This window comes from Cydia splendana, chromosome 3 (genome assembly GCF_910591565.1).
Source record: "Cydia splendana chromosome 3, ilCydSple1.2, whole genome shotgun sequence".
Classification (NCBI taxonomy): Eukaryota; Metazoa; Arthropoda; class Insecta; order Lepidoptera; family Tortricidae; genus Cydia; species Cydia splendana.
The window spans coordinates 24130759-24153646 of record NC_085962.1 but is presented as its reverse complement, the minus strand read 5'-3'; the positions used below and the strand labels follow the sequence as shown (position 1 = coordinate 24153646).

Genomic DNA, 22888 nt, shown 5'->3' with positions numbered 1-22888 from the left:
GATGTGCCCCTCCCCCGCAAAAAACTCCAGACTATTTTGTACCGAAAATTATAGACATGGCGTCTCCGTTGGTTATATTCTCTAAGGATTTAAACGACAGAGTAGTAGGTGTATATCGGACGATACAGTAAGGTATACGCGCGCGAGCGAAAACGAAGCGGCCTGCCTGGCTAGAGCGCCACTTACCGTGGTCTTCTTCAGACTCCTGAGGAAGACCACGTGCCCCTTGTAACCTCAATGCGTTGCGAAACTTACGCGAATGATTCGATTTTTTTCGGGAAGGCATGGTAAATGCGTATAAAATGCGAGTCCCAAATCGTTTGACTCCGCAAACGACCAGTGCAGGATTAAGATATTTTGATGCCCTAAGTATTTCTAGACCATGGTGGCCCCTCTCCCTAGGGTCATCAAGGTTACATTGATTTTTTTTGGTAAATTGAGTGACGTTCATTGCTGCATTTCAGCTGAGAATGGAAATCAGTCACATCATTTTATCACGAAAATTGACAGTGCCGCAGCAGTAACGTTGCAACAGAGTATCTAATGCTGCTGCAGTCGCCACCCGAATGTCACCTTTATCATAAACATCTTAGAATGTTAGTGAAAACGCAAGCGAAGCGAGCGCGAAAATTTTTCGATATATAAACGCAATTTGATAGACAGTTGTACATTTTTACTTTTAGTATGGGAATCAGTCACATCATTTTATCACGAAAATTGACAGTGCTGCAGCAGTAAAGTTGCAACAGAGTAATGCTGCTGCAGTCCTCACCCGAATGTCACCTTTATCATATCTTAGAAAGTGATTGAAAACGCGAGCGAAGCGAGCGCGAAAATTTTTCGATATAAAAAAACGCAATTTGATAGACAGTTGTACATTTTTACTTTTAGTACGGAAATCAGTCACATCATTTTATCACGAAAATTGACAGTGCCGCAGCAGTAACGTTGCAGCAGAGTACCTAATGCTGCTGCAGTCGCCACCCCAATGTCACCTTTATCATATCTCAGAAAATGATTGAAAACGCGAGCGAAGCGAGCGCGAAAATTTTTCGATATAAAAACGCAATTTGATAGACAGTTGTTCATTTTTACTTTGAGTATGGAAATCAGTCACATCATTTTATCACGAAAATTGACAGTGCTGCAGCAGTAACGTTGCAACAGAGTAATGCTGCTGCAGATCCGCACCCGAATGTCACCTTTATCATATCTTAGAAAGTTATTCAAAAACGCGAGCGAAGCGAGCGCGACAATTTTTCGATATAAATAAACGCAATTCGATAGACAGTTGTACATTTTTACTTTTAGTATGGAAATCAGTCACATAATTTTATCACGAAAATTGACAGTGCTGCAGCAGTAACGTTGCAACAGAGTAATGCTGCTGCAGATCCGCACCCGAATGTCACCTTTATCATATCTTAGAAAGTTATTCAAAAACGCGAGCGAAGCGAGCGCGAAAATTTTTCGATATAAAAAAATGCAATTTGATAGACAGTTGTACATTTTTACTTTTAGTACGGAAATCAGTCACATCGTTTTATCACGAAAATTGACAGTGCCGCAGCAGTAACGTTGTAACAGAGTAGGTAATGCTGCTGCAGTCGCCACCCGAATGTCACCTCTATCATATCTTAGAAAGTTATTGAAAACGCGAGCGAAGCGAGCGCGACAATTTTTCGATATAAAAAACGCAATTCGATAGACAGTTGTACATTTGTTACTTTTAGTATGGAAATCAGTCACATCATTTTATCACGAAATTTGAATGTCACCTTTATCATATGTTAGAATTTTATTGAAAACGCGAGCGAAGCGAGCGCGAAAATTTTTCGATATAAAAAACGCATTTTGATAGACAGTTGTACATTTTTACTTTTAGTATGGAAATCAGTCACATCATTTTATCACGAAAATTTACAGTGCCGCAGCAGTAACGTTGCAACAGAGTACCTAATGCTGCTGCAGGCACCACCTGAATGTCACCTTTATCATAAGCATCTTAGAATGTTATTGATAACGCGAGCGAAGCGAGCGCGAAAATTTTTCGATAATTTTATTCTGCTTAAAAGGGTTAATCCGGCACTGCAAATGACGGAGGTCAATGTTTTTTCAAAGTACCCACCTTCGTGGCCATTATTAAGTGCTTAAGGAGGCGATGCGTATGAATATGGATTTGATATGGATGCGATATAATTACGATTTGGTATAATTCATGACGGAGAAAATAAATAATTTAATGCAATTATACGCGTGTTGATATGTGTGTTTATTTTACCACTACGTAACTATGTAAACCCATTTTTAGTTTTCTTGGTTACTTAATGTTTACTCAGCTCCCCAAAAGATGGCACTGTGCAATGAGGGGCAATTAATTTACTGTCGTTTAATTTTGTTGTATTATTAAACCAACACAATTATTCAATTAAATTTGTTGATATCCGTACGATTGATTGAAATTTTAGAAGAGGGGTCTTCTAAACTTAGAGTTAATTTGGCAAAATCCTTCCTCGGTGGCTTATTTATGTCACATCGTATTAAATTCAGCGCCATCTGTTAGTTTACCAGGGTACTCTAAAGTGTTAGCACATATTTGAAAAAAGTTTGCCCCTCCTTCCTAAGTAGCGCCATACGATTCAGGGGCAAACTTAAGTCAATCGAGTGTTGTGGCTACCCCCCCGTTTAGGGGTTGAATTTTTATAGCCTATAACCTGGCCGGAGATGTTCTCGACAGATTAGTAAAGTTTTCATCAAAATCCGTTCAGCCGTTTTCACGTGATGCGCGTTCAAATAAACAGACAAACAGATAAACAGATAAACAGACAAACAGACAAAAATTCTAAAAACTGTTGGAACGTGTTCTGTTATCAATTCTAAGTATCCCCAGCCAACTCCCTCCGGTCGACTTTGGCCACTTCCAAATTTGTCTCTTTCCAAACTTGTCCACTTCCTAATTCGTCCACTCCAACATCGTCCTTTTCCTAAGTTGTCACTTTATAGATTCCGAAGTTGACTACTTCCTAAATTATCACTTCCCTATTCGTAATTTCCTAACATGTCCATTTCCAGAATCGCAAACTTCCCAATTTGTTCATTCCTACAACATCCTTTTCCTTGATAGTCAGCTCCCTATAGTGTACAGTGACTGCTTGCCAACAGAAGGACTGTATGCTTATTTGTCACCACCCTGAGGGTACGGGGACTGTTTAACTTCTTACTTAGGGGTCATCCATTAATTACGTCACACGAATTTCTAGGTTTTTTTACCCCTCCCCCCTCCTTGTCACACTTGGTCACATTTGGCAAACCCCTCCCCCCTGGTGTGACGTCACATTTCTTCAACGAAATCGGCAAATATTTATTTAATATTATATCAAAATATTTTTGTCAAAAGAAATATTAGTAACTAGACGGGCCCGCAGCTCCGCTCGCGTAAATGAAATAAAGAGTGTGTCAACCCTGCCAGGGTTCATAACGGTGATAGGGATTTCTTATTTGTACCCGTTATTTGGATAACTTAATACGCAAAATATCTGAAAAAAATTATGTGATTTGATAAAAGGCAAAATTATACTTTTCTAATTCATAAATATGTTTCTGACAACACACTGACATCCATGCAGGACTTAGTTTCAAGTCCCAATGTAAGTTACACGATTTTTAGGAGCCGAAATGGTTAAAATACTCGTAGAACCTTATATATATGTCGCAGTCGGATCGTATAATCCGCCGTATTACATTACGGCTAGCCGTTTTCAAAAACAGGGGCGTTTTGAAATGCGGCGGTTTAACGATTAGCCGGATTGAATGCGGCTGAATGAGAATCCGCCGGAATGTATTCGACGCCATACGTTCTTCAACACGGCTAGCCGTAATGTAATACAGCGAGTCATTAGCCGCCGCTTTGACAGTTTTTAGTTCCCATTTTTAACACTCGTGGCGCTGCCTGACAAACGCTGGGGTGTCCATCAAATCTGAAGTTCGTCGGACTGTTTCTTTACAAAAAACATTTCCTTCGCAACTTAACTAGACGGAGCCCCGCTTCGCGGGGCTCCTATTTCTGAGCGGTTTGCCCTTCGGGCATCTGAAGCTACCTAACGAACCTAACCTACCTACCTATTGATTTAGTGAGACGTCCGTGAAAACATTACACTTTGGGGAAAAAAGCGTAGGTAGGTAAGTAGGTTAGGTTCGTTAGGTAGCTTCAGATGCCCGAGGGGCAAACGGCCCAGAAATAGGAGCCCCGCTTGCGGGGCTCCGTCTATTTAAGTTGTGAAGGAAATGTTTTGGAAAAGAAACACATGTAGTGCGGTGGGACCATGGTAAAAATAAATTAAATTGCAAACATTTGTCAAACTCCGGTTACGTAGGCGACCGAAAGAACTGGTCACTCTACAATCTAAAATAGTAGTACGATGCGGCTAAACGTAGGCCGCCTTATTGAAGAACGTGTCGCAATGACAAGCCGGCTAATCGTCGAACCGCCGCATTTCAAAACGCCCCTGTTTTTGAAAACGGCTAGCCGTAATGTAATACGGCGGATTATACGATCTGACTACGACATATATATCCTTATCGTCATAACCGTCTGTCTGTCTTTCTGTAAGTGACAGTCATTGCACTCGGAAAATATAAAATTTGATAGGCGAATTAGGAAGTGGACAAGTTAGGCAGTGGACAAGTTAGGAACGATTATACAGTGGACAAGTTAGGAAAGAGACTAGTTAGGAAGTGGACAAGTTAGGAAAAAGTCAAGTTTGGAAGTTGACATGTTAAGAAAGAGACAGGTTAGGAAGTGGACAAGTTTGGAAAGAGACAAATTAGGAAGTGGCCAAAGTCGACCGGAGGGAGCCAACTTTTTTCAAATATCTTCCATGTACAGACTTTCGACCCTCTTCAGCTTTATTATATGTATAGATGATGTATCACATGCCCTAATATATATAGCTTTAGAGAAATGATGCTTCAATTGAAGCGCGGCAGCGTCGAACTTCCACCCCTCCCCCCACTAAATGTGCCGTGGCTCTCGATGGCTCCCGATCAGAATCTACTCAAGACCAGCTAAGAATAATCTGTGCCAAGTTTCAGCGCATAGTCACAAAATGCAAGGTGTCGTTCACTATCAAACCAACTAATAGTACGTATGTCTGATCACTGCGCTTTCTGTGGCCTATATCTTGAAAACGGCTAACCTCATGAAAAAATGCTCGATGCCTAACGTGTCACAAATTTTATGCTCTACAACTCTTCCCTACATGTAAACAGCGTTGGAGCTATAGAAATCTTGATATTCGTGAAAAACCTACTTTCATGAACTTTGACCTTGAATAACTTGTGACGATATACACGATGACTTTTAAGAGAACCTTTAAAATGTCATAACAATGGTGTATACGAGTTTCCAGCTTATTGAGATAATAAGCTGGAAACTCGTATTCCGAGGTTGACCCCCTTTTTAGGCTTATGATAACTGGCCCTCTTCTCATTGTCTTATTAACAGGATAACTACTATAATTATGGTATTTTTACTGTTTATTACTCAGTTGGCAATTCAAGTGCGAGTGCATTCGGTGAACAATATTTTTTATTTAGTTATTGTTATTATATATATGTAGTTTATTTAAGTTTTTGCAGCATTTAAATATTTTTTCTCTTAGAAAAAAACTATATCAATAAAAAGCGTTTGCCATGGTACCTTTAGATTAGAATCTCTTAAACCCGTTTTAACTATACCTACTTATTCTACGTTTTTAGTAACTCACAGTGCATTGACGCGTCCGGCTTTTTTCTTGGCGAGCATGATGGCCTGGTTGAACCTTGACACGGTGATGACGGAGGGCGCGAGCCGCGCCGCCTCGCCGTCCACCTGCATCGGGATCACCCGCGTCGTCACGATCCTCGCCGTCCTGCACTGCGTGATGCAGGTCCCGTGCGCGCCCGCTTGCAGCAGAGGCTACGCAACATTTTATACCGTTCAGTTCATATTGTCCAATCTTATACAGGTGTCGTGACCAGATCATAGATGATGATCATTTCATGAAATGCCATTTTAGAATACATCATGATATGGTTACTTGGTTAGGTTAGGTTTGACTTTTTCATGGCGTGGCCAACCGATTTCATGAAATCATTGCCATATAATGAAACGATCAATTCTAAAATCTGTCCACAATACTTATAGGCAAGTCGTTCGCTACCTTCTACCTCTACGTCGGAAAATAAGTAAATGATTATTTCTGTACATTATTTACTTTTCGAGTACCTAGTGTTAACTGTTAACGATTATTGATTATCACATCGGCTTCCATTTCGTTCAGATAAGGGTGCCTAACTTTGGTAAATGTTAATGTAGAGATACATTTGTTTTTATTACCGAAAGCCTAATGTCTCGCAAGCTGGCTGTCACACTCTTATTGACCGGTCCTGGCAGAATATCAGCGATGTGGCTTGCCGCATCATCATGCTGAGCCAGCGCCAATTCTCTGCCACGACACATGGTTATGTCCTTTTTTGTTCATATCGTGTAATTAAATTATAATAGTTTTTCTTTTAATTTAAGCTGCATGTGAATGTTTAATAAATATCTCTTTGTAATTACCATGTATGTTGTGGAAATGAATAAAGTGTTAATCTATCTATCCATCTATCTATTATATAGCGTATATTTTTGATACGACTCATATTCTAAGGGTAGTAAGTATTAATACAGTAATTTTATATATTTCGCGTTTGCGTTAAATCCGGTAGTTCTGTTGTTGTTGCAGACTTATTTATGATGTTGGCTCAATGAATAATAATAAGTTTGTGACTTCGAGTGCCGAACGCAACTTTTTCAAATATCGAAAAACCCGCGAAAATTTCGGTTTTCTTTTAGATTTGGGCGATTATAACCCTAAAGGACGAGTTTTTGATAGTGCCTTCGCCTTCTCAGGACGTTTTTAAAGTGGACTAAATTTGCTACAATACGAGACTAGAATTGTCTCTGTACATCTAGTAGTTTCCGAAATAAAACCTTTCAAAATTTATAATTTTTTGAAATTGTATTCGTAGGGTAAGTAAGTGCAGTGAGTAACTGAGTATGCACTTTTGTCTCAGGCGATGCAGCTTGGCATGATTGTTCCTAAGGTCAAACAAAGCTGATTTGGCCAGGTACCTAGCTTGAGATCGTACCGTGCCTACCCCCCAAAAAGGGAGGCGCGAGGGTCGGATCACCAGGTCCAATCTATTCTATGCTATATTTCTTCCTGCTCTTAGCAACTAGGGCAAGTAATATATCATTTTCATATAATTTAGGGATTCCTTATTCTATAAAGTATCACTTCAAAGCAGGCAGTCATACATTTTTTTTTGAAAAATATGTAGCGGATTGAGTGACGATTTCCATAGAAATGTAATTATGGCCAAAGTCAAAGGTTAAAAATGTAAAAACTAACACTTAACTTGGCGTTTTAAAAGTATGAATATAATGTGCTCGTCCTTAATTTATATGCAATTGATATTATAACTTGCCCTAGTTGCTAAGAGCAGGAAGAAATATAGCATAGATTGCACCTGGGGAGCCGACCATTTTCCCCCCTTTTTTTGGGAGGTAGGCATGGTACGATCTCGTGTCTACCGGCTCAAATCAGCTTTGTTTGACCTTAGAAACAGTTGTGCCAAGCGGCGTCGCCTGAGACAAAAGTGCATGTACTCACTGCACTTACTTAGCCTACGAATACAAGTTCGTAAAAAATTATAAACTTTGAAAGGCTTTATTTCGGAAACTATTAAATGTACAGAGACAATTCTAGTCTCGTACCTACTGTAGCCAATCGACTAAATTTTTAAAACGCCCTGAGAAGGCACTATCAAAAACTAGTCATTTAGGGTTATAATCGCCCAAATCTAACAGAAAACCGAAATTTTCGCGGATTTTTCGATATTTGACATAGTTGCGTTCGGCGCTCGAAGTCACAAACTTGTATTATTCATTGGTCCAAAATCATGTATACGTCTGCAAAAAATCAGAACTACCGGATTTGACGCCAAAGAGCCAGGTTACAAAATTCGACAAAGTTACTGGATTATATAGGCTCTAATGAATTAAGTTTTATATGTTTTAGTAAAAATATAAGTACGGCGTTTTTTTCATTATAAAATAATTCTGCAAGTAACACGCAAGCACAATGACTATTGTACTATTAGTTATTCTGCGATATAACCCTGCATAAGTTTTTATTGTAATAAAATGAGGAAAATTGGAAAATCAGGAAAAGTATAAGATGATTTGTTGATGATTCAGTAGCATTACCAATTGATATGTGGTCAGTCCCACCACCTCGATGTACCCGTCCTCGGTGGAGGGCTCGTGGACTCCCCGAGACTTGGTCCATGGGTGCGTGCCGCCCCCGTAGCTGTGAACAACCACATTGTAAAATCATACCTACACTATGTAAAATCACCATTATAATAGGCCTGATGACAGTAACAAAGAATCATGGAAATAACGGTTTCAAAGAAACATATAGGTATGTTAATACGATTCTAAAAAATGGCCCAATCTCAGTATAAACATTAGGATTATTAATATACCTATTCAATAAAATAAAAGTGCAAAATTCTCCAATCGGCCATTTTTACTGAAACGCCAATCACGCCAATCAGACATGACATTATGACATATTTCTTAGAGCAACATAGACAACCTCATTGACCGTAATCCACTCGGTAATCCATACGTCCTCAGCCTCACCAAAGAGTTTGGAGGTTCAAAAAAATATATTATTTCGCCACTAAACATTTATTACGTCCAAAAAATATTATTACACGATATAAAAGTAAATATCTATTTGTTATTATCTAAATAAAATGCTAAATAATACGATATTTCACCAATAAACTTTTTTAATTATTTGGCTGTAAGGAACTATCATTGCCGTGTTGGCTGTCATAACTAGAAAAAATGAAAAATTAAAAAGTAAAACCGGCGCTCGGTGATTTTCACTCAAAATTTAGAAGAATAATTCATCTTAAATTGCAACCGTGTGAGAGTTTTTGTATAAAATGAGTTATTGTGATAATTTTTTGTAATGTATTTATCATTCTTAATCGTAATATATGGTGCTGAATTAACAATATCATTCGGATTCAAGGGAAATTCGTAACTGTAAACAATGTCTACCACCGTACCACCAACTAATTTATGACGTCACAAATGACGTGCGAGGCGTTTTCGCGCGAGGTTTAAACTAGCTATAATAAAATGCAATTATTTATGTTAAATCTTATGAGTATAGCTGAAATATTGTATTTTTCGGAACCAATACAAGTGTACCGACAATATTAAAAGGGATTTCAAAATGTGTCATCAGGCCTATTATACGTGCAATCGTTAATGATCCGTAGCGAACGAATCGCAACTATCACTGTCGCACTAGTAGGGAAGAGTCATAGAGAGAGATGACTACAGTACACTACGGAGCGTTATACGATTGGTACGTTGGCTACGCGCATTCCATAAATTGTTTAAAATTGTCATATAAATTTCGTATGTAATTTTCGTTTCACGCTCGTCGCTAGTCATGACTGAGGATCGTGGTCATCGGTGTAAACAAACTAAACAAAGCTGTAGATAATGTAATATAATAGATATTCTAACATCACAAGTATCATAACTCGTATTATGTTCAGGGTCACGAAGCCATGTAAACCTTTGAGTGGATATTGCGTTTCGCCAAAAGCGAAATCAGATGAACATTCTGCGTTCTATGTGAATTACATACTAATGTAAATCTGTCGTGGTAGTTTGAAAGGAATTACGCCGAACAAATGAAAGCCTTTCACTCCTAGGTTTCCACTGGTCTCGACCTATAGCAAATTCCCGGCAATCGCTTGCATTGTTACTGTTATTTATTATCAGACGATATAAATAGGTAGATAGGTACTCAAGCGATTGGTAAATATGTTGCGCGGTACTATTAGAAGTATTAGAACAAAGTAAATTATTTTCAGAAAATACATTTTTATCATTTATTTCAGTTTATGTTGCGCGGTAATTATCTATCCTCGTTATTTTTAGAAAAAGGGTAAACAATTTTGAAGAGTCTTTTTATTGACAAACGCTTTAAAAAAAAGTAACCACCAAAAGAATGTAAACGATCATATAGCTATAATTGCTACATATTTGCTGGAACATATCTTTCAAGCGTATTAGGCACCGTGCGTAGCGATGACTCTGCCATCTCGTGACTCGTATCCGAAACTTTTACCTCAAGTGTCAAAAATTCTACTATCAAACCACGGAAAAAATTCTGAATTTTCGTGTTAAATTTTGCCAATTTCAGTTATCAAAATGTATTGTTGTATTTCTGGATGCTGTAATACATCCAAAAACAACTCCAAGGGTGTAAAATTTTACTATTTCCCTACTAATAGTACTCACATGCCATGGCTCAAGGATAAAAGAATTAAATGGATAAATGCAGTTGTAAAACACACGTAAGTATGCATTCAAGTATTTAAAAAGTACTATTTGATTTTATTTATATAAAAACCACCAATTTTGTGGGTAATTATTATTGAAGACAGTTTAATTTTCGATGCTCATTGAACCTAACCTATAACCGTTGTTTCTTTCAGTAGACGTCCAAATAACTGGCTCCCGTCTAAAAATACCACCATCTGCAGCGCCCATTTTATTGGCAACAAAAAATCAGAAAATCCTCTACACCCGTCGTATGTGCCTACAATTTTTCCTGTTAAAGAAAATATAAAAAACTTGGAACAAAAAATTGAAAGATTTGAAAGACACCAACGTCGAATGCAACGAGCAGGATCAGTAAAAGAAGATAAGCCCTGTCAGAAATTAAGACCTGAAAATAGTGTTGAACTTGAACCTCAAAAACCATCCAGTCGAAGTGTCGGATGTCAAAATGATAATATATCATGTGAAAATGAGATTTATACTCCATTCTTTTTATGTAATTTATTTAATTATAATGGTGTTTGCACTGCTGAGGTCCAGTGTAACATTGTATCAAAAATAATGACACATAAAAGTTGTGAAGCAAATATTGTTACAGTTAACAAAGTTATGAAGGATTTTAGTTGTGACCCTATTGACCAACATTCACAAATTCTGCTTTGCCCTGGATTTCATGGGATAAGTTCAATGAAAACTGATGAAAATTTAATTAACACAACAGGGGTTTCATTTTCAGTGTTTAATCTACTCTTGAATTTACTTCCTGATGTCGAAACCAAGTTTATAAATAAAAAAACAAAGTTACTTATTACACTGATGAAACTAAAAACAGGATTACGTTTTTCAGCATTGAGTGTTATATTTCAAATACACAGAACAACCGTACATAGAATATTTGAAACCTACTTGTTTTTGTTACACTCTGTGTTAAAAAAATTCATTATATGGCCCACAAAATTAACTGTTCAAATTAATATGCCAGAGTCATTTAAAATCGATTATCCAAATACTCGTGTCATAATAGACTGTACTGAGATTCACACAGAATGTCCTCCAACAGTTAAACAGAGGGTTCAAATGTACTCAGATTATAAACATAGTTATACAGTAAAATTTTTAGTTGGTTGTACTCCTTGTGGATTCATAAGTTTTGTATCTAAATGTTATGGAGGTCGCTCTAGTGACTGTTTTATAACAAATCATTGCGGAGTGATAGATTTATTGGAGCCTGGTGATACTGTCCTTGCTGATAAAGGGTTTCCTGCTATTAAAACATCAGTTGATAAGAAAAAAGCTGTTGTAGTTATGCCGCCGTTTCTTCATGAACAACAATTTTCACCGGAGGAAGTAGAAGAAACATATAAAATTGCTTCATTGCGAATCCACATAGAAAGAGTCATACAGAGGATTAAGCAATTTCATATTTTCGATAAAATACCAATTAGTCTGTTAAAATATAGAGATCAAATAGTTTATGTTGTTTGTGCGTTAGTAAATGTTGAAAATCCAATTATTAAACAATAAATGTAATATTTTATGTACTGTTTTAAAGCAACATTTTTGTGAAACTCCGCTTATAACGTATTTTTATACTGACTAACACTATGTAAACTAAACATTATAATTGTACTTGAAAAAATCAACTTTTTAAAATTAAGATTGTGTAGCACCGGGTTAGTAATCGAACCCGGCCCAACACAAGTTGATTTGTTCAAGTACAATTTATAAACTCCGCTTTATCTGTTTAGTAATTTGAAAGTTATAAACAGAGGAAATAAAAACATTTTGTTAACTGAACTTCAATTATTTTATTTAACAACCTACTATACATAAAATAAATACAAAATTATTCTTTGTTTTCTTCTAATAAATTGGCATATAACTTTGGTAAATAATAAGTGAAATAAAACTTTTCTAGACGAAGAACTAAGTTAGATAAAAACATATTATCCCTTTTAATAGACACTAGTACACTTCCCTTAGGAGAATATACAAACAAATCACAGACAGGTATATTTGTAACATATATTTGCATCTGAACCTGTGTATAAATTGAGTGATTTTGTTTCAACTTTAAACCATTTTCATCAAATTGTAAATATTTTACATTTGTAACTAAATTATCTCTTTCAATTACAGGTTTATTTGTACATGTTGCAGGACACTTAATGTCTACTAATTTTTTTTCCCATATATTATTGCCACAAATCACAACAGCGTCTGGAGAGCAGCTCAACCATGGCTGGTGGATATTTACCACTAAACCAACCTTCAATACTTCACAATGTGGAAAATATTTATTTTTATATTCTGTTAAAGCCACTTCTTCCATCTTCTTACCGTACTTCATAGCTGATGTTTCAATGTTTTTTGTACTTAATAAATCATTTATTACTCTGTTTACATCAAAACGATCACCCTTTAGCTTATGTGCATTACTTGCTGTTATTCTCAATTTTCTTTCCGTGTACCAACGAGAACTGTTTGCTTGGTCAATGGTTTCAAAACAAATATTTGAACCAGAATCAACATTACAACAAATTTTATCATTATAAAAGTCTTTTAAATGTTTTGGTAGTGATAGTTCAGAGGAGTAATAATAAATAGCAAAGCCCTGCAATGTAAAAATCTCTAGCACTAGCTGGCTAATCTTTTCATTTAATTTAGTTATTTCAGTAATTCTTACTAAGTCGACCAACGTTTCTGCTGCTATAATTTCTTTCTCTTGTTTTTCTTCTAACTCTAAAACTTTATACAAAGGTGTATGAGCTAACGATTCACCTAACGTAGCTGTAGAAATATCCTTTGATTCTAGTTGTTTCATCAAATTATTAAGTTTAATACTTGTTGGTGGGGTTGGAAATAACTCTGCCATTGTCACTCCTTTATCATAACCCAGTAACTTTCGGTACGTTGGTTTGCCCCATTGTTGTGCATGACTGGTTTTCGATTCTGCACTTTCTGCAGAATTTACGTAATGGACTAAGGCACAGACGTGCTTACATTGTCCTGATAGACCTGCCTTGCATTTACAAATTGCACTTTTGATGTTTCTATTGCAATCAAGCTGAAAAGACAGAAATAAAAATTAAAAATAGTAATAATGGTTTTCTAAAGATATTGTAATAACAATTAATTTAGAAAAGGTACTTACTGTTATCTTAACATCATATACATTTGAAATTTTTGTCTGAGCAACAATTTTGCCAGTTAATATTGTTTCTTGTTGGCCAACTGTTTCTGTGACATCAAAAACATGTCCTGACTCGAATAGCTTTTGGCCTTTTGATATATTTTGACCACGCTGGCGATCATTGATTATTGGTAGAAAACCATATTTTATAATTTTATTCATTGTAAAATCAGTAAAATCACATTTACAGACTTGACAGTGACATCCAATGGGTCTGGAAAGTTTCTTTTTTTACTCGCACGGTGTCTCTACTGTCGGGATTATAACGCCATCTATAGTTTCTGCACGGTGCCTATAATATGCAAACGACACTATTATTCAGTGTATACACAGATTAAATTTTGGTGGCAAAAAGCACTGCTTTTGAGGTTATAAAATGTCTAATCTAAAAAAACGGAGTACCTGTAGGCTATATATTGCAAAGGCGTGTCAGAGCTATATTTTGATAAATGGAAGTAGAACTGAGCCCTGAAGGGCTACCGCGAAAACCGAAATTCGCAAATTGCGGGGATCTTTCTCTTTTACTACAATGAAGGCGTAATTAGAGTGACAGAGAAAAATGCCTGCAATTTGCGAACTTCGATATTCGCGGTTATAGCCCTGTCCAGTTAGGGTTGCCATATGGAAGAATTAAAAGTCCTGATAAAAATCCGGACGTCACCCTAAAAATCCGGACATTTCTTGTAGCAGAGATTTGGCGTAACTTGAACGACGCCCCGGCGGCGCGCTGCTCTTTGCGGTGTACTTGTATCGTGGATCTACTTTCCCTTTCCCTTCGCCCGATCCCGTATCCCCCTCCCCGGGCGCGCATTTTATTTTTATAAGGTTATTCCTAAAAATCCGGACACATGCCAAGTCCGGCCGCAATCAAAGCTCGATAAACCCCCTTATCTTTCTTTGGGACAATAGACACGAAGACGAAATATCTCCCTCATTTCACCTCAATAAAGAGGCTTAAATGTTCGAGCAATTAACGAAATGTTTCGATTGAGTGACGATTATTTCTGTTGTCTACATTAAGATGTTTCAGCTTGTCGTCGAGCTGCCGGAATCCAGATATCGTGCTGCGCTTTATCTCAACGTAGTAAGATAACAATGATTCTGGCAAATAATACGACTCTGACCAGCTATTAAACCCTTTTATTACCTATTTATATTCTAATAGAAGATATTTAGGCAAAAGATTCGTAAAACGTCAAATAACGTTGTGCAAATCTAGGGGCCAATTCGAATCGCTTCAATTTTTTTAAGTTTGAATGCTGCGTCTCTGAAATGTTTTGATTAAGTTTTCTGAAAGAACTACGTAACAAGTATTTCTAAGATTGATATTTTTTTTAATGCGTTCGCCAAGTTTCTTGTGGCTGTGGTGTAGGGTTAGAACCGGTTTATAACATTCATAAGTGTATTCTAAGATGCCTAAATTATCTCTCTATCTATCCACTTATCAGGATAAAGGGTTAGCTAGGGTACAAGCATCAGTAGTCAGCCTTATATAGGTAACAAAATGTCTAGGTATGTTAAAGATCGTATAATTTGCACACTTATGGACCAATAGGTAATATCAATGTTTTTTCTGTTCAATAATTTTATAAAGTTTAATATTTGTAAATAATAAAAGTTATTTGAATTTTGCTTTTGGAAATATTTTATTAAATATAATAAAAGGGCCTTTTTGCCAGTAATCAGCCCCCTGTATACCAATACACAGCCTTTAAGTAGGTACCCAGTGCCCAGCCGTCCCATTCTAATGGCTGATTAGTGGGTTCGAGTAGAGCGAGCTTATTGTCCAGTGGTCAGCCACAGACTGACTACTGGATATATAATGCATTTCAATCAAATAAAGTCATAATAATGTAATTTTTTGAATGGCCTTGATTTAACGACTTACACTTCATTTGAAAATAAAAAACAATCTTAAATCCTATGGTCAGCCTCCCCCGGCCCCCGGCTGTCTTCTGGGTTTACGACCTTTTGAAAATTACTGCTTTAAACCTAGTAGTCAGCCAGGGGAGGCTGACTATTGGATTTTATACAAAAACCGGGCAAGTGCGAGTCGGACTCGCGCACGAAGGGTTCCGTACCATAATGCAAAAAAAAAAACAAAAAAAAGCAAAAAAAAAAAACGGTCACCCATCCAAATACTGACCACTCCCGACGTTGCTTAACTTTGGTCAAAAATCACGTTTGTTGTATGGGAGCCCCATTTAAATCTTTATTTTATTCTGTTTTTAGTATTTGTTGTTATAGCGGCAACAGAAATACATCATCTGTGAAAATTTCAACTGTCTAGCTATCACGGTTCGTGAGATACAGCCTGGTGACAGACGGACGGACGGACGGACAGCGAAGTCTTAGTAATAGGGTCCCGTTTTACCCTTTGGGTACGGAACCCTAAAAAAGTAGTCTCCAATAGTCAGCCGCCTTATAAATGATACTTCCATATGGATTTATATTTATTTTTTACGTTTTTCAGATAGTTTAAGTATTAATTAAGTGAAGCAGTCCACATTCTTTTAACAAGAAATCTTACCACGGCTGCTAAAGTCTTACCAAAATACCATGTGATACAAAAAAATGCCACATATCTCATAACCCTTAATGTCAGAAGACACCACTTCTTTGAATTAGTGTTTTAGATTCTGGTAGAGAATTCTTTTAATTTAGGTCAATCAATGGTTCAATGAATAGTTTATCAATCTGTAATATTGCCTATTTTTGACGTGAACATTAGAAAAACTTTATTATTTACAGCTAAAAATAGGCAAGCGAGGGGTTCCGCAAGAATTTAGAACACTATGCTTTAGTCGCCTCGAAAAATTGTACTATGCCGCCACCGCCATTGTAGAGGGTTCCATCAAGTATTTTGCTTTCCAAAAGGTTTCCGTCAAAAAAAAGATTGAGAACCGCTGCATTAGGGTATTTACAACCAGTATACAAAGTATCATAATAATCGGTGTAGCGGTTACGAAGAAATTTACAAATTACAATTTTTTTACGTTGGAGCAACCTGTATGTGTTAGTAGATCCTGAGGTAATAAATAGTGTGAAACCTTCTTCGACCGTTTAGATTATCTTTTTTTATTTATGACGTTAATAAGTGACTTTTGACAAATGTCATCATTGCCGCACATTTTCAAACAAATTGTCAAAAGCACTGCCAATGATTAATACAGTATGTTTTTTTTTGTTGTCGATTATTGGAAATAACTTGTGTTTGATAATTTATTTTTTTATCCTTTGTTCTAATAAAAAAAATATTACCGTTATAGCATTTCTGAGCAGTAAACCTACGTGGGATTTCAGGGTTTGTCCAATGGTTAAGGTCATCCTGTATATAACATTTAGAATGGTGGTAGGCGTTTACTAAAAAACATAACTTGGCGGGAAACAGTTCTCAAAATAGTTAAGTATCATCGGATTAAGAAAAATAGGCACTATAGCAACTTAACTGTTCTTAAGGGATAAGTTAAAAATCAATTGACACCTCATTCAACATGATAATTTGATAAAACATACGTACATTACATACATATGAAATGGCATGGACACACTATGAATTAATTCATATAAGTAAGGCCGTACAATTTTGAAAAGAGAAAGGAAAAACAATCGTAATAACAATCGCAACAAGATAATGAGCAGAACACCTACCTTGGAATGTTTAGAAAAACAATGGCATGCACTCTGAGGTCGCGCAGCTGGGGCGTGATGTCCCTGCCGTCGCACTCCATCTGGATGCAGTCCGCCAGCCCCTTCCACTTGCGCAGCATCAGGTCCTTGCCGCCCGCCGTGCCGTAGAACAGCTTATTCCTTATCCGCGAGTTGAACTTCTCCGGGTGCGCCTCTGTTACAAAAATTAGATTTTGGCAAATCATTTTTGATATACTTAAGATTTTATCGCTGACTGTTCTTTTCTTTCCATGGGCAACTAATAAATACTCATCGAGACTATACTAAAAACCCCAAAAGGTTACTTTGTTTTATCACAGAGTTTCTACGGCCACCACCTGACTCCATCATCAGATCAGCTCGATTATACCATAATATTGAATTGTCATCCGGCTTACATAATTGTAGGTACATATGCAAAATTCCAGCTCAATCGGAAACCGGGAAGTGGGTCAAATTTAACTTGCAAGATTTGATTACAGACGCACAGACAACGGGACGTGTGAAACTATTTAGTTTTAAAAGATTTAAAAGCTTGTAAAATAAGTAAAATAACGCAAGTTCACTGACACACAATAAACACACGTAAATCATTCGGCAAACTGACGGATATTACATTTTGCAGCTTGATTGTTTATCCCACGCAAATCACAAATTGCTTTTTTCGCAATATTTAAAGCTAGGAAATCCATTGACAGTGAAATTGGCTATGTTTTCATTAGTGCATACTTGTTGTTATCGCCGGGTGAGTAATTTTACCTCTCGCTTCATGAAACTCGAGGGCGATATGGGCGTCGACCCCGAAGGAGAAGTAGTTGTTGACGACGTTAAGGGGCAGGTCGAACTTGGCTGTGCTCATGTCCTCGCTGGAACAGCTGGCCGCAGCCACGGGGTTCGGCTCCACCTTCAACTCCCAGCGGTCCAGCAGCACCGTGTCGCTCTCACCGATGTTCTTCAGGATCTTAGAGATTGGCTCGTCTACGTAACCCTGCATGGGAATTATTAAAACGGTAATAACCACTGGTAAATAAATTTAGCGCCACTGAGCATCGCATTCGATAAAATCGTTTCGAGAATCTCGCATCCTCGGTGGCAAGACCCTACGGTATACGGCAAAAAATATGTCTCGAATACGTGATTTACAGTGAGAGTCAGGATCGCGGGTGTACCTAAATAAAAATAAACAAAAAGCATACCATATTTTAGTACCTAATTTGTACTATTTGGTACCTCCTTTAAAAAAATTAGTACCTCACGGTATTAAAAGTTATCACCAAAAAACATTACACCCGCCATTGTGACAGTCAGAATGGCGGGTGTATTTTATTACGCAATGATCCCGCGATTATTGATAAATTCTATAAAAGCCAAATTTTAGTACCTTTTTAGTACTTTCATATTCAATTATAAATTGAGCCATTTTATTTGTGGTTTCCGAGTTTTACTCATTTTACACTTTACATTGCTATTACAATTTTGCAGGCGCTGTAATTTTCCACCGTATCGATTTCGTTTTTAAGAAAAAACGCTACGCTACAACTATTGTTATTACGCCAGGATTTAGTACCTTTTACGTTTAATTTGTTACCTTTTCACGATTAATCTGTTACGTTCAATTAACTATGAAAATTACGTCTTAAAAATGGCCAGGCGCCATGTCATAGAATTCTTCATATGAAAAAATTCTGCTCTTCATTGTGCTTGTAATTGTGTACCTAATACCTACTTTTAAGTATATGGTGATTAATGAAATAAAACCCGCAAATTATGTCTGTTTGTCGGTATATGACTTCTCGTCCCGTTGATGTCCTTTTTAGGGTTCCGTACCAAAAAAGTACAAAAGGAACCCTCATGGTGCGACTCTGTACGTCTGTCCGTCCGTATGTCACATCGCTAAATATATCGAGAACTACGGAAGCTATCGATTTAAAATTTGGAATGATTATTTGTTTATGAATTTTTAATAGACGCCGTTTGAACGATTTTCAAAGTTGCCATACAAATTTTGTTGTTACTACGACATTCGACAAAAATTACGCCGTGTGAACGTAGCCTTACGGTATCAACGAGCTACCATCGACATGAATCTTCTGCAGCTCGTAATTAACTTGACCGCTCACCTTTATGCCTTTATTATTAAACCTGTCCTTTTCCGATGGTATTTTTCCCGATGTATTAAAACAAGCGGTGATAAAATTCATTTATTAAAAGAACTATAAAATTGAACCTAACAACTACCGCCCGATAGCTTTGTTGCTAAAGCGAAGCGAAAGCAATGTGCAAACGTCTGTATCCCTTTTGTGAATAAAAACTTTTTACAAAAAAAATTAAACTGACTTGAAAAAGGATGAAATAAAATATTATCCTTTTTATGTCTATGCGTTACCAACTGATATGTTTGAAGTCGGTGCCAAGCCAAATTTTGAAGCATACCATGACTTTGGTGCGATTCGATAAGGATTTACCTACGTTGGATTGCCTTACACGACGACAATGAACGTACTTTCTGTAGGTACAGTCGACGTTAAAAATATGTTTACACTTTTCGCCTTATTACAAAGGAGTAAGGTGCAAAAGTGTAAACATATCATTGACGTCGACTGGACCTAGGAACACACCTCAGAACACACGATCAAACCTTCTTGGCGCAGTCCGTACCATGTTTGGCGGCACATTAGTGTAAATATAAATGCATTTTTTTGCCGTCGTATTTTTTAAAGAGCATTTCTTACTAATGCTTGAACAGTCTATAGCACGCAAGTGTGGGATTGGGACTGAGTTATTTCCCATCCCTTATCCAGAGGACTACATTTCAAAATATAAAACAATTCAAGGAATCTACCTTCTTGCCAAATTTCACCTAAAGCGGTTCAGTTGTTTAGCCATGAAAAGGCGACAAAGAGGCAGACAGAATTCTTTACACATTTATAATAGTTATTAGTACAGTTCTAATGGGATTTATAGCCATAAAGCTGATTATTTTTGACTGGTATTATTGTTACTACTTGGCACCGACTTCAAACATATCAGTTGGTAACGCATAGACATAAAAAAGGATAATATTTTATTTCATCCTTTTTGAAGTTGGTTTCATTTTTTTGTAAAAAGTTTTTATTTTACCAGTTTTAGTTTTAACGCATTGTTAAGAGCGCGACGCATGAATGAAAAACAAGATCATGTTTAACACTAAATTCGTGTACCTATTACTTTAGTAAATATGTAATCAGGAATTTTCTCGAGTCCGTCTGAGAAATTATAATTCCTGTCAACTAAATGCTTCCGCCCGCCCCGCCACTGACCCAATCCCTCAGCCCCCCGATCACTCAACCTCACAGCACATCAACCCCTGATCCAGGAACCCCTCGATCCTGAACCAGCAACCCTTCAACCGCCATTCCCCGACCCCTTAATCCCTGACCCCTTAACTCCTAACCCTAACCCCCGATCAGTCTTACCAGCTTACCACGAGTTTGACATTCGCTAGCATGTGTGTAACTTACTTCCTATGCATCTCGCTCGTACTAACCTTAGTGTGAGCGAGATGCATAAAAAGTTACATTTAGATGCATAAGACCTTAGCGAATATTATGTCAATGTCAAACTCGTGGTAAGGCTATAGTTGCAGTACCTACATCAAATTGGTGGTTTTCGGAAGCAAATGCTCGAGTTACTTTAGAAAACCCGGAAATCACTTAACACGTGCCTTTAAAAATTGAGGAGTTCCCTCAATTTCTCATGGATTCGATCATCAGACCAGAACCAAAAATAATACGGAAACATCTTGGAGGTACCTTCTTCCAAACAAAAAAAGAATTACTCAAATCGGATCACAGGTGCCGGAGTAATCGCTGAACATACTTACATTTAAAGAAATCATCATCATTATCATCAAAATAATCATCATCATCAGGTCTACTTCATCAAATTGGTGGTTTTCGGGAGAAAATGCTCGAGTTGCTTAAGAAAACGCCCAAGACACCATGCATGTGCCTTTAAAAATTGAGGAGTTCCCTCAATTCCTCATGGATCCCATCATCAGAACAGAACCAAATTAAAATGGGACCAACTCGGAGGTATCTCCTTTCAAACAAAAAAAGAATTACTCAAATCGGTCTACGGATGTCGGAGTAATCGGTTAACGTACATAGAAAAAAAAAACATAGGCACAACCGAATACAGAACCTCCTCCTTCTATGAAATTGAAGTCGGTTAAAAATACAATAGGTGTTACCTACTTGACACACAAAAAGATTTCCGAAATAAACTGTCAACAACGTTAGCATTAATACACAGATATAGAAGTTTTTGTGGCAAAAACGAGTGTTTGAGAAAATGAAACATCGATAAGTCACAGATTAATATTTATAGGATGTAACTTCTACTTGCTGTAGGTAAGTTACCGAGAAATTTCAAGAATGCAAATCAATTACGAAGCAGTACATAATTTATTTATTACAGTATATATTTAGTAAGTACTTAAAAATTTAAACGTAAACTGTAGTATACAGTGCCAAAAGAATAGAAAACTACCAATATATCAAAAGAGAACAAGATGTCGAACGTGTTGTGTATTTCGCGGTAGCTAATATGTTCTTATATTTAAAATGTAATAAATATCTATAACGTAACATCGATAAAAGTCATAAAATACATGTCGTTATTTAATTTTGTCAATCACTTTACTTTGCCACAAAAACTTCTGTCTGCTAATATATTGCTGCTAATACATTAATGATAAAACAAAACGGGTAACTGAATGGGCGGGCCCTATCCGAAAAAAAGAGGAAAATGGAGACCCAAAGACCGCTGGATTGACGAAATTCAAAGAATTGCTGGTAGAGACTGGAAGCTTAAGGACAGAATAAAATGGAAACAAATGGAGGAGGCCTTTACCCAAAGCGGGGCCATGTAAAGAAAAAAAAAATGTCTAAATTTAAGGTGCTTGCACGGAGCGACAAGGGGACAACATCACGTGAGCGGCTCAGGGCGTGGAGAGGTGTGCACCGCTTTCTACCCAGTGGCTGTAAGCAGCCACTGTGCCAACTCGCGTCTTTGGCATGTTTCACTTCCGCCCTGCGAGCATATAGCTCTGACACCCCACTCTGGATGGCCGGTTAAGGCAAGCCAGAGGTGAGAGTCCTGCGGCCCCTGCTCAGTGTTCACTCCAGCCGGCCAATGAAGGCAAGCCGGAGAGAGGGGCCTGACCGACTCTCGGGGGTATGGGACCCAAGGGACGTCACTTCCCATTCAGCTCGCCACAAGCTGCCCTGTTGGCTTATTATTATTACATTAATGTAATGACATTTTAAATACTTGAGATAAAAAAAGAGTAGGTATACCATCTGAATTTCATTTGATATGACAAAAACTTATGAAAAAGTAATTCAACGACCTGTTTATGCAATAAACAATAATATCTACCTAAGTGAATATTTCAAAGAACTAGCAGGTATTGTGGACTTTTCAAAGGAAGGGAGTTAGCCATTGTTGGATGAAAAACCAAAGAGAGTACAAAGAACTTTCCTCTTTTTATTTTTAAGCGAAATTGAAACCCGATGGGG

The 22888-nt window shown here is 37.3% G+C and overlaps 1 protein-coding gene across 5 annotated transcripts in view; it reads right to left on the bottom strand.

The window, feature by feature from the left end:
• Positions 1-22888, bottom strand: part of LOC134806778 (eye-specific diacylglycerol kinase-like) — an 86716-nt gene that overhangs the window by 12266 nt on the left and 51562 nt on the right. For all 5 annotated transcript variants that reach the window (XM_063780116.1, XM_063780118.1, XM_063780120.1 and 2 more), the window contains 4 exons: positions 18087-18315; positions 17310-17502; positions 8294-8396; positions 5766-5956 (listed from right to left, as the gene is read on the bottom strand). In XM_063780116.1, coding sequence (XP_063636186.1) covers positions 5766-5956; positions 8294-8396; positions 17310-17502; positions 18087-18315 — 716 coding nt within the window. The remainder of the gene's footprint in view (positions 1-5765; positions 5957-8293; positions 8397-17309; positions 17503-18086; positions 18316-22888) is intronic.